General features: G+C 32.2%; 1 protein-coding gene across 1 annotated transcript in view; it reads right to left on the bottom strand.

Moving 5' to 3' along the window:
* Positions 1-14,071, bottom strand: part of LOC103258005 (dystrophin-like) — a gene marked incomplete at its 3' end in the record, with an annotated part of 161,124 nt that overhangs the window by 70,765 nt on the left and 76,288 nt on the right. Inside the window, exon 12 of the mRNA XM_008055710.1 lies at positions 9,286-9,480. Coding sequence (XP_008053901.1) covers positions 9,286-9,480 — 195 coding nt within the window. The remainder of the gene's footprint in view (positions 1-9,285; positions 9,481-14,071) is intronic.

Raw genomic sequence — 14,071 nt, forward strand, 5'->3', positions numbered from 1 at the left:
CTCCAGTCTGGGCGACAGAGTGAGACTCCGACTCAAAAAAAAAAAAGAAAGAAATGAGGGTAGGATGTTTATTTTTATTATTTTCAGTTTATACTAATCAATTTCAAATATGAGTATATTTAATTTTAAAATTTTATTTTGAGAAAAAACTGAAAACCTAGCATGATTAAGCAAAAGTTCACAGATAGCTGCATACAAAATAAAATGCAATCAAATCCGCAAAAATTAATACAAATGGTAATAGACTATTTTGGGAAAATAAAAAAAACATATTTGATAATATTATGCCCATTTTGCAAGTGACTAATGCTGTTGATGCTAAGGAAACATGCTTTGTATTATAGTGTTTTATATGGATAATAGAAAGTTAAAACCAATTATTCATTCAAATGTGATGAATCTAAATGCATACATCTAAAACCAAACGAAACAACATAAACAAACCAACAACAAAACATAATATGAGAGCAGGATCATAATACTATATTCAGTTTTCTTATCTTTTTAAAGCACCATAGATTTCCATAATAATGGGAATACCTTAAAAGGTATTCTTTTGTCTAAGATTTGGCAAATTAAATTTAGGAATTAGTAGGAAATGGTGCCTATTATTTATTTGTGATTTACAGCACAAAGTTTTTGATTTTTTTTTCTCAGAATGCTTAATGAAATAAACAGACCTGGGTAAAAGTCACTGTGGTCTACTGCGCTATATGAAATTGCCAACATTTAAGCATCTTTACTAACAGGATGGCAATTTATAAGGTTCAACTGAATATTATTGCAATATTTATATGCTCATTGTTACAAATTTAAGCATGAGAAATGAATACAAACTATCTTTTTAAAATGACAAAAGAAAATCAAAAAAATAAATAACAAAAGCAAATGTTAAGATTCAAAAAAAAAACAAAACAAATAAAAAACACTAGTGATTAAAACTTTCTTCACTTAGAACTTCAATATTTTTTTAAATAGTTTATTTTTAAGTCATGGTTCTGAACTTATTCGAACAAAGTGTTTTAGGTTTCTGAAACAGAATCAAGTCTATGGCCATACCACCCTGAACATGCTTAATCTAGGGTGAAATTGAATTGGAAAAAAAATTGAATCAACATATTTCATTAAAAAGCAAAAGCCCCATATTTCATTAGAAAAACAAAATCTCAAACAAAACAAAACAACAACAACAAAAAAAATCAAGCAAGCTAGAAAACAGTATTCTTTTCTTTGCAACATTTATGGTACACGGCAACTTGCAATGATTTAGAGTTTGCATTTCTGTACCTCAAGAAAAATATTAAAAAGTAGATATTTACTTGGCACCTAAAATAAATAGAAGAATGGAAAATGTTACCCTGAGTAAGTAATACCTAGCATTGGAAATACAGATGGTCCCTGATTCTTAATGGTTCAACTTAAGTTTTTTGACTTTAGGGTGGTGAGAAAGTGATACTCATTCAGTAGAAACCATACTTCAATATAATATCTGATAGATTTCATAAGATATTCAACTCCTTATTATAAAATAGGCCTTCTGTTCGATGATTTTGTCCAACTGTAGGCTACTGTAGGTGTTCAGTATTTTAAAGTTAAACTAGGTTAAACTATGATGTTTGATAGGTTAGATGTATTAAATGTAATTTTGACTTACAGTATTTTTAACTTACAATGAATTTATTATGAGGTAACTCCATTGTAAGCTAAGGAGCATCTGTACATAAAAGGAATATGATTGAAATTATATAAGATTTTCTAACAGAATATTTTATTGAAAACAAACACTTTTAGTTTACATGTATTCTTTTTAGTTTATACTTTTTTTTAACCTAAGTTTATTTGCCAAATCTGGAAATAAGTTTATGTATTTTTTTATGTCACTGTTAACATTTTATTTAAAGTTTTTTTATTTATAAATATAAAATTGTATCAGGTTTAACACATTCTTAGAGGTAATTTGTGGGTTTTTTGGATTTTTTACATGGAAATTTATTTTACAATAATTTTTATGATTTTATGTATTGGATGAAGCAATCTGGATTTTACAGATCTTGAAATTTATATAAATGTGCATTTTAACAAGAATGCTTCTATATGATCCTACATGATGTTCCTCTTTAAAATAGTACTGTTGGGTAGCCTGAAACAGATATTAAAAAAGCCGGCTTAGAAATTTTAGGTGACTTGTCCAAGGGTACAACTATTAAGAAGCAGACTTGGTGTTGAAATCTATTTTTTTTTTGGTTCAGAAACAGTGATTTACTAAACTCTCTAGTGTGCTGCTTATCATAACCATATAATAATATAAGCTCAGTAATTATTATTAATATTAGCAATGATTTATTTAATAACAACTTAATTGTATGTGGGTTCCCTACACATTTTCATAAATGATTCTTTTATAATTCAATATGTACAGACCCAGAGAAATTTCTTCATGCTTATATATGTGTAGACTTTTAGAATTCACATGTCTGGATAATATAATTCAGTGAGTTAGGGCATAACGTAAAGAGGTTAACTTGCTTTCCATTTTTTTTGTCTTGGCACTTATAGATTAACATCATTGTGTCTTTTCCTCTCTCAGAGTTAAAACTTGGATGTACCAGACCATCACTCGTTCATTTAACAGATATACATTGAGTACCTACTAAGTGCTGGGTACTATTCTGGGAGTTGTAGATATGGTGATAAAGAAGACAAGCAAGATACTACTTTTTCCTCCTGGGAGTTGTGTGTATGGTAGAGGCTGGTTACAACAGGGAACAGGTCAGAATTAGTAAATGGTTCATTTGCAAACCATTATAAAAGGTGAAAATTATTTCTTTTGATGTTGCTGACTTAATATCATCTTGTTAAACATAGCACTGCAGTTAAATGGGTCTACATACACTTAAATGCATGTGTATGTGTTTACAGATTTATAAAACCCTGCATGCTTGCTTTCACATTTGGAGAAGGTGAAAATAATAGCTGTAAGCAGTTTGGGGTATCAAAAATACCTTGAGACACTTTGTAACTTGTTTAACAGAGGTATACAACTTTCATTTCCAAGAAAAAAGGATTAGAGAAACCCATTAGTAGTTGTGACAGCAGCCATTGGGGAGTAGATCTGTCTTAAAATTGAAAAAGAGAAATGGGAGCACCAAAGACTCAAACTCCGGTTCATATTCACTCTCTGGAATTTTTCTTTATCTGACAGACGAAGGTAACACCCTATATAAATCTAATTCTTAGACTCTTTACGTCCCATCCAGCTACTAGGCACTACATTAATGACATATCAAATTGGGAAGAGTGTTCAATCAAAAGACATTAAAATACTTATTAACCAGGTTTTTCTGAGCTTCTAAAGAAATTTAAAAAGTTATTTTTAGTGGCTTTATTGTAAGTTGATCTTTTGATTATTGTGTGTGTGCAGTTTATTGTCCACATGTGCAAAAAGACTTTCCAAACACAACTATATATTTTGGTCAAAATATTCTGCATGGGATGATGCAATATCTTTGCATAAATAACAAATCAGTAATTATATATCACAGATTAAAAAATGACATCATAATTGACTGAAACACAGCTTGAATAGTGCGTGAATAGAAGGAAAATCTTCCCCATAACTTAATTGCAACCTCAAAATTTCTGCAAGTCTCATGATTTGTAAGTTTTAATATGGAAGTTTCAGCCTCCAGAATTTACAGGATGGAGATTATCAAAATAGCCTTACTGGGAGAATGGAAAGAGTAGGAGTGAGTTCGTAAACTACATTTCAGCAGAGATGGGAATAAATTGCAGGATGGAAGTCAAAGTAGGACAACTGCTGTCCTAATGAAATAATGGCAGAGAAAATGAATGAATAATTTCCTATAACAGGAAGATATGTATTAAATATAAAGGAATATTGTAACAAAGCACATATAAATATGAGGTGGGCACGACTGTAATGCAGTAAATATCTATAATCTCTTCTCTATAAGAGAAATTAAAAATAATGTACTATAGAAATGATTTAAGCAGAATTTAAATTACAGTTAATTGATTAATATCTGTAAAGTAATATACACATTAATATGTAGCAAATCAAACAAATAAATCTCAAATCATAAATGCAGTTGAAGAAGAAATAATATTTATAACTGACTATATGAGTTAGTTGAAAAAATTAAATTTTCCTCAGATAACCACTAAACGATTACATTATTCCAAATGTTTATATATAATCCAAAGGATCAGTCTTTACAATGTGGCAATACATTAGTAAAAATCAAATTTTTCATGTAATAAACTTCTCTACTTGAAAATGGAAGTAGAATTCAAAAAGCATTTGTAATTAAACGTAATTGAGATTTTATATGATCCATTATGATTTAATTTAAAATAATTGCAATACCCTTTTATTGCAATATTATTAAATTGGTGAAAAATCCAACCCCTTATCTAGCATGCCCTTATATTACAATACACACACAAACAATTGTTCTTTTATTATTCTTCAGCTATTTTGTTCAGATTTGTACAAATGGAGTCGCTTGTTATTATCTAATTTCCCTAATACCAGAATAGAAAAGCAGTCACTTTGCTCATGGCACAGTTTTGTCTTTATTTAAGTAATTGGTATTATTAAATTTGTGCTTAAATGCTATGAAATAAGATATCAAAGGAGAAAGATCTGGACCAGGGTGTTAAACTCTGTTTCCAGTACATTTGTCCCTAGTCTAAGGCAAGACAGAAATATGGAAGACAAAAATATCAGAGAAGAAATCTTACATCCCGCAAAAGATCTTCTGCCAAGTTCATGGGACACTGAAATTATCCTAACCAAGTTTCAGATTTGCAGAGGATTGGTTTTCATATACACATGCTTAAGTTTCTGTGTGAATACAGATATGAATCTACTATTTCTAATTTGAAAATATTTCCAGAATCTGGCATTCTCTCACTAACACCATAGTCCAAGCCACGAGCATCTGTCTCTTCTTCAACTGGACTCCTTGCTTTTAATGTTGGCCCCCTACAGTTTCCTCTCAACCTAGAAGCCAGTGTGCTTCTTTTAAAACATGAATCAGAAACCTACAATGGTTCCTGTCTCATCCAGAGTGAAAGGTAGCTTTTACAATGGACCACCAGGCCCTCCACACTCTGGATCCCCACAATCTTCATAACCTCATTCCCTACTTTCCTTTCTTAGCTAGGTCTGCTTAAGACACATTGGCCTTCTTGCTGTTCTTGAGATCAAGTTAGGGTCACTTCTACATTTGTGCTTTTGTTCTACTTTCTCTACTCAGACAGCAAGGCTGACTCCAGGGCTGACTCCTACCTTCCTCCAATCTTTGCTCTAATGTCTTTTCCACTCTGTTTACAATCGTAATCTCACCTCTTGTCATTCCGTTCCTCCTTTATTGGTTTTATACTCCCTTATTAGGCTTTGTTTTCTTTTTTCATAACTTGTATCACCTTGCAATATGCAACATTTACTTATGTATTTTTGTTTGTTTGCATTTTGCCTCCCATTGTTATAATAAAAACTGTATGAGGGCAAGGATCCATCAGTTTTGCTCACTGTTTTTTGAGTAATTGGAACAGTGTCTGGTACATAGTAAGAACTTAATAAATAATTTTGGTATGAATGAATCCTTACTCCTTAGATTATCACGTGTCCAAATAATCTGTTTTGGGTCTCAAGAGCCATACATAAAACCTGAAGCAGTCAAATAAGTCTTGAACAACTTTGTTTCACACCATCTTTGATTTTTAAGCTCAATACCAGGTCTCCCTTGTGCTGCGGAGGTTGAACAAGGGCTGTCTTTAATGACCTATTTAGGACCAAGTCTCCTAACAACACCTGTGAGCCTTTGTCATATGTACATGCTTCTTGCTATTCTCTTGGTGACACAAAACACAGCACATTTTATTCACCTCAAGCCTAACATCTGTATTATTATAGTTCAAATGAGAAAATTAAAATATGCATGCGTGACTTTTTTCCTTTCCATTCCTTTCCTTTTACTGTCCTTTCTTTATATTTTCTTATCTTTCTTTTTCCTTCCCTTCCCTCTCTCTCCCTCCTTTCCTCCCTTCTTTCCCTTCCCTTCCCTTCCCCTTCCCCTTCCTCCTCCCCTCCCTCCCTCCCTCCCTCCCTTCCTTCCTTCCTTCCTTCCTTCCTTCCTTCCTTCCTTCCTTCCATGGAATCTTTTTGTTTTGGTATGGAATGATCTAGAATTAAAATCCAGAGTATTTTTCTATGAACTGCTTCATCCAATTTAGTCTTCTTGCTATTCTTTGATCAAGATAGGGGCTTTTGGATATGACAGACTTTAGTGTTCTATTTTATTTTTGCCAAATTTAACTTCGCTATGCTCCACAAAGACCCCAGAAACAGCCTCATGAATAAGTGGTTAGCTCCACAGATTTTGGAGCTATGTTGCTTGGGTTAAAAACTTTGTTTCACCAATACTAGTTGTATCAGTTTTGACTATTTACATTTATTCAGTTTATTTATCTATAAGATAGGGATAATAATTTTAGATACTTAATAGTGTTGGGAGGAAGAGCCAACTGAAGAGAGAATGAGTAGCAGTGCTTATCCAGCAAAAGCCATCTGTTACTGGTTGAGGTTTGCTGGGAAGTGTAGGGGTGCAAGGCTTTAACTCCCTGACACGTGTGGGCTTTGATGGCTAGAGAGAGCCCTAAGGCAAACAATCAGAGACACTTGGAGTTGGCAGCTGCCAGCCAGAGTGCAAGAACTGCTAAGTGAGGAAACGATTTGGGTGAGGTCTCCAGAGTGTCTCATACACCAACAAAACCGGAGCTTTCAGTAAAGTTAGGCATAAATTCTTTCAGTAGAACTTCCTAGATGAATATTTTCTCTTTTCATGACAAGATTGCAAATATTTAATACTCTCAAGGGCAAAACTTTTGGTAACTTACATCTTGTTACTAAGAAATTCTATGGTTATGTTTTTACACAAGATACTTTAAAGCAAAATTTGATGTCTCAAAATAGTAATTTTATTTTGGCGTATTTTATTAAGACAATTTTTTTTTAAAAAGTAAAGTATAAGTTATTCTTAATATTGTTCAAAACTTTCAAAAATTTTAATTACTTTGAAATTATCTACAATTTTCCATGCAATGAATAGTACTGACTTTGTACATATAAATGATCACAATCGATTAACAATTCTAATATTGGCTCTGAAATAAGAATAAATATTACTCATGTGTATGTTTCTCATCCATCTCTAGTTATGCTTAAGGTAGTCTATTAGCTATTCAATGCAGATTTCCCTGTGTAAGTAGGTGTTTATCTGCATAGTCCTTGTCAGAATGATTAGGTAGCTATCCAGTTCAATATGCCTATTGAAAGCGCATGTGCTATTTTAGTTACATTTTGTTCAGAAAGTAATCATAACTTATTACACATTATTTGTGTTGTATTGCACTTTCAAGAAATATATATGTTAAACTGCAGAAATACCTGCTATAGTTCTGTAATTTGATTCATGCAAATCTATCAGGAATAAAATCAACTACAATTTAATTTCAAATTTTCCCAACCAGGAGCTGTACAATTTATGCACTGCTTTTCTATTTTTACTACTGGATAATGACAATGATGAATGCCTTTAAGAGGAAATACATATTCATTGAAAAGACTGATCTCAAGACTATCCCCCTTCAAAAAGCCCATGAAGGTAGGAAGCCCATTCACCTGCTGCGGGAGATTTGTTGGAAGAGAGATAGAATTATTCCCACAATGGCATCTCATGAGGATTCAATAAACCAGCTAAATTAAACCTGAAATCATATTTTCTTACAAACCACAGTAATCAATACTATTATAATAGGTGTCAGCTACAGTAATATTAAATGTATCAGAATGAACAAATGATTAGCTAGGCGTATAGCCAGGGGTCTATCATTCTGAGTATGCCAGGTTAAAGGGTATTGAGACAAAGATATTCAACGGGCAACTTAATAAGTTCAGGGTCATTGCTCCCCTGACCCAAATGTTCACGAACATGGAAAGGAATGAATATTAGCTTATTAGCAGTGATTTACGTGTTGAATGACAAAGATGAACTTACAAACTTTGCTGTCATGCAAAATTAGTTAATGTGAATAATGACAGGAATGTTGGCATGTCTTTTTAATCAATTGATTAAGTTTCTTTTCTTCATTGTACCCATAAGTGATTTGACTTTCACTTCAAGTAAAATAAGAAATAGTATCACACTGAAATGAATGAACTAGTTCCAGAGATCCATGTAGCTCTTATTTTATTTTAGCATGTAATTTGATAGCTTATTTGATATAATATAAGATATTAAGGTCAAGTCATTTAAGATACTGCAACACCGATTTCCCAAACAAACAAATAGCTTTATCTATTTGTATACTTTTGCAGGCAAATGTGTGATATGGAATGAGCTCCCAAGAAATAATTTAGAGTACAAAATGCTTCAGCTAATACATGCTGCTGATAGCAAACTCATCTTCTATCTATAATCATATGCTGTTTGCATTGGAAAACACCAAGCTATGGCTATACTATAATATTTCATTTTGAGTGTGAAATGTATAATCACAAAAATTATCTTGAAACACATATTATTATGTACATTTTCTTAATGCTACATTCATTTATCTCCAGACACTCCCATCTAAAATTCATAGCTTATTCCCACATCATGATTTGTCTTTGTTCAGAATTTAGTAACTTACAGCTAGTGGCTTGAAAAAAGCTTGATTTGCTTGGTAGCCTTTGGTTGGCAGTTTTAAAGAAAATATTTTATTGATTTCTATTTCATTATATTACATATATTATAGAATGAGTGTTGACATTAATTGAACTTGAACATATACAAGTGAAAAATATAAACTAAAACAAAGTACAGTAAATGTAATTTTAAATATATTCTTTTCTTTCTTTTTTGAGAAAAAGAAAGGAAAGTAATGTATTGGTTGAGAATAAAAATGCTTGTCTATCACAACTTGTTTATTTGGTCATTCCTTTCTGCCCTGAGTGCATGTAAAAACGACTGATTTTGTGTCTTTGTTTTAGGAAGTCTCTTAACACTAAATGTTATAAAATATTTTCTCTAATGTATGTTTCTCTTTCTATCCCAGACGTATAATTCTAACCATTCTATAAAGTATTTTTGAAAGAATTTCATGTGTAAGACAAAATGCCTTCACAGTGTATGCAATTTAAGTCAGTTGTTCTGGTACTATAAATGATAAATGTGATCATCTTGTAAAATTTAAATAAAAGTGTTTTGCTTTTACCTTCAGAGACTCTTCTTGTTTAAAGAGATCTTCAAAATCTTTAGCACAGAGGTCAGGAGCATTGAGAAGTCGTTCTGCTTCGGATAGGGCTTGTGAGACATGAGTGATCTCAGTCAGATAAGTAGAAGGCACATAAGAAATTTCCAAAGGCATGTCTTCGGTTGTCACTATCATCGTTTCTTCACGGACAGTGTGCTGGTATAGATATATAAAAGAACAATTCTTTTAGTTTTCTAATAATGAAAACTCCTCAATTGAGTTTATATAGTTCTCAGTCTATAGCTGACAAAGAGCTGAAATAGATTTAAAAACTCATAATGATAAATCTAGTAAAATGATTTTTTATTCTTTATGTAACTGCTTTTTCCACAAAGCTTTTACAGCATTTCATAATAAGTAATACATACACTTTAGTACCATAAGTACAAGATGAAAGACCAAGAACTATGAGGTCATCAGGAGAGTAATTTTACCCTAAGAAAAGGATAATTTTTGTAACTGGCATTTATATTTAACTCTAATTTTCCTGGAACTCTAGGTAGGAGATGGGGTGGGGGTGTCTATATCTGTGTTCTATTTATAACATAGGACCCTTTCTTATACATTTTCTCCTTAATCTTGATTGAGGTACAAGAGACATATAGTGGTTTTTGGTTAGTATGCACCTTTCTATTAAGCACTCCTCCAAATTCTAGACATGAGTACCTGTTTTTGTTGCTAGTTTCTTGCTAAATTAAGTTGTCAATTAATGTTCTATATATCTAGGGCTGACTGTGTCATTTATATTTTAATAGGAACTTCAGAAAGTCCTGAGATGTAAAGGAGCAACAGCTTCTTCTCCTGGGTCTACACTTTGCTAACTGGGATCCAAGGGCTAGGAATGATGAGACTTTGCAGTTCTAGAGTCTTTTGGAGTTTCCCAGTAGTGCCTCTTTTCCTATTCCTTATGAGAGTAAGAAACAAATACTATTTGGCATGCAAATTCACAAAGATGGATGACCTCTGCTCTCTTCTGTCTACACTATAGGCAGCAAAATTTTTATAATTGAAATTATTCTCCCAATAATTTTATTTAGAATTGACCAACTGCCACTTGCCTCTTGATGGGGTCAGCTGAGAGTTTTTGTAGGATCACGGTTTCTATGGATTTTTATGATAAGCATGCTAACACAGCCATTTATTACTGCACAGCCTTTTATGACAAGAACCTACTGATCTTTGCAGTGTTGTAATTAAGTGGACTTTCAAATTCCAGACAGAATTCCACACAAAGGTATATAAAATTATAAGGTGGTCAGTTTATGTGTTCTTTTTAATTTCTTTAGACTTTAGGACTTTTATACTCAATTCTTACAGGACATCAAAATAAAATAATTCTAATTTAGATTGTTTATCCACTAATGACATGGCAAATTCATGTAATTGTAGAAATTAGCACTTAAATGACATAATTATAATTTTACAACATTTGATTTGTTGTATATATCTTGACCAAATCCACGGCACATATTCCTTCCTGACCAATGGAATGATAATGTAAATATAGTTCTAATTTACATTTAAATGATATTAGAAACTTGAGCTAAAGTTTGAGAAAGCAAATGCAATATTTAATTATAGATTTTAAAATCTAGATTCTTATTTTCTCAATTTCAAACCAAGCATTTTACCAATTTAAAAGAAAAATCAGCCGGGTTTGGTGGCTCAGCCTGTAATCCCAGTGCTTTGGGAGGCCGAGGTGAGTGGATTGCCTGAGCCCGCGGGTTTGAGACCCGCCTGGGCATCTTGGCGAGACCTCATCTCTACAATAAATAAAAAAAATTAGCCAGGTGTGGTAGCGCGCGCCTGTAGTTCCAGCTACTTGGAAGGCTGAGGCGGAAGGATCGCTGGAGCCCAGAAGGTCGAGGCTGCAGTGGCCGAGAGCGGCCACTGCACTCCAGTCTGGGTGACAGAGTGAGACTCCAACTCAAAAAATAAAAATTAATAAAAAAAAATAAAAAAAGAAAAGAAAAATCAGCATGTGAAATTTTCCACTGACACATTAGTTTTAACACTTAAGTTGTAGAATCAGGAGCGCAAGTCACACAAATTTATTGTGATTTGCATGTATTACGTTAAACTGGTATGATGTTCTTAATAACATTTACAAGTTATTGAGTTTGTCTTTCATTTTGCACTAGTTGCTATAACTCCTGATGAAAAGATAGCTCTATATCATGTAAAACAAGCATATAGGCTGGGTGCGGTGGCTCAGTCTGTAATCTCAACACTTTGGGAGGTCAAGGTGAGAGGACTGCCTGGGTGTTCGAGACAAGCCTGGGCAACTTGGTGAGACCTCGTCTCTACAATAAATCACAAAAATTAGCTGGGTGTGGTGGGGTGTGCCTGTTGTTCCAGCTACTTGGAGGGCTGAAGCAGAAGGATCGCCTGAGCCCAGCAGTTTGAGACTGCAGTGGCTGTGAGCAGCATGCCACTGCACTCTAGCTTGGGTGACAGATGGATACTCCAACTCAAATAAAGTAATATAATATAATATAATATAATATAATATAATATAATATAATATAATATAATATAAAACAAGCATATTGCTTGTAACGTTTTTATATAATGGGGCAATTATTTTTGTTTTTAATGATATGCATTTTCAACCTGTAAGTTTTTAGAGAACAGTGGTTTTTGTTATTAGGGACAAATTTGCATAGAAGAGAAGTTATAGTTTTTCTGTTTATTTACTTATGCATTTTGCTGTCTAATCAAAGGTGTTGTTTTAGAATTAGACATACCTTCAAAATATTTGGAAAACGTCTGAGTTTTATTTTAAAAAACAGTGAGTTCCAGAGTATTTTTATAAAAATCCTCACATTTTTTAAAAGAAAATTGATTCTGTTTTTCAAGCCCTTTTTTTGTTTCTTCTTTGACATATAGCTAATAGCTATTTTGATCTTCATTTCTTCCATACGAGATTCTCGTAGATGTCTTTAATATGTGTGATTCATAAATATACTAATTACAGATTATAGACAGGAAAGAACTTAATTGAATGATCAAATACAATAAGGAAAAGGGCACTAAAAATACACTCACGTTTAACTACTAACTTGGATTTAACTTCCTGAAACAAAATTTAAAACCCCAATTTTTACTTATTTGAAGTTCGCAGTTAATTATGTTTTGTCTTGTGCAGAGGAACTTTAAATAAAAACAAGATTGATTTAAAAATATTAATTAGTGCTGGTCACATAGCCCTGACCACCAAGAATGCTGTATCTCAGCAGATAGTATTTATCATCGGCCTCAGTCCTGAATCAAGGTTCTAAGAATGTAGGCAGCAGGTTGTTTTTTTGCTTCTGATTTTTTAGGCTTTTCTCTACTTGATCCCATGTTTTTTTTAATATATTCTTTTGTTACATACCAATTAGTGTACTCAATTTTCTTTTAATAAATATTTATCAGCACATCAAGTGAAAAATCACTTTCACCTGTAAGTCAGTGGTAATCTCCCTTTGAAGAATGTCATGTGGCATGTATTTAAATCGTCAATTTTTCATATAATTAAACTTTTATGTCTGGTTCCAGAAACCATTTTTTAAAAATGCTCTAATGACAAAGCTTTTATTAACATAATTGTAATACCCTTCTAAGAAACATTCACCTGTACCACGGGTAGGGAATGTTCTAATATTATGCATATCATGATTATTTTTAAGACTGTCAGAGATCTGTCTTAGAGCAACTGGTGTCAATTGATAGAAGTAAGTGGACTAACTATGTCACATACTATGCACACCATGCTCCACAATGGCATGAACAGTTTTTAAAAAATATTTGGAAATATTAAAACAATTACAGTTGATGAGGGCAATCAAAGACATAAAAAGGTATAACCTATTACTTTAGAAAAAATCTGAATGAGAAAAATATTGCAATTGTTGCTATCCTAAATTACTGATAATTAAGGAAACTTTATTAAAATTTTCTTCTATTACAAAAATAAATTAGTATGACTGTCATTTCTAAAATGCTTCTGATTACAATTACTTGTGGGCATTTTTTTTCAATTATAATTTAGTAATTAAACTGTAAAAGGTTAGCATTGTACATTCAATATATTTAATGAGGACTGATCTATTGAAGAATTTAGTTCCTCCTACTGTTTTGATACATAATTTCCAGGCATCATAGATAAATGATGTTAAGTGGTACAGTTCAGCTAAATAGAAATTGCTAAGAGATGATCCTGTGAACTTTCATGAGAAATAAAATTATTCCAAATAACTTGTTGATGCCACTGTGAAATTGTGAACTCATTTTCTAACAAAACTATGCTTTATAAATTTTGAATATTACTTATTATAACATTCTGATATATACAATAGTTTTTAATATATAAGGAGCTTTCATAATTTTCATATACAACAAACTGCCACTAACTGAATCAAAAGAGAGTCAAACATTTGGAGGTCTAGTTTACTATCTATCCCGAAAAGTATATCATTCCCTTTGATACACTCATGCAGGTCTATAATGAATAAACTACATCCATTGAATGACTTTCAGTTTGGTTTCACAAAAATTTCAGCAGTTATTAAAAAATCAGTGTAATTAGAAGTATCATGTTCATTTTCTCTTCTTTATATCAAATCCATGCACTCATATTCAGATTAAGCCTTTTCATTTGAATTTCATTAATTCTGTCTTGAATAATTATATCCTTCTGAATTCTGATGTGTACAAATCCTGTCTAACCTTTTGAAAATCAACTTGCTTTTGTTAACGTTCTTTA

The sequence above is a fragment of the Carlito syrichta genome, unplaced genomic scaffold (genome assembly GCF_000164805.1).
Source record: "Carlito syrichta isolate Samal-C Ts95f unplaced genomic scaffold, Tarsius_syrichta-2.0.1 Scaffold301932, whole genome shotgun sequence".
Lineage (NCBI taxonomy): Eukaryota > Metazoa > Chordata > Mammalia > Primates > Tarsiidae > Carlito > Carlito syrichta.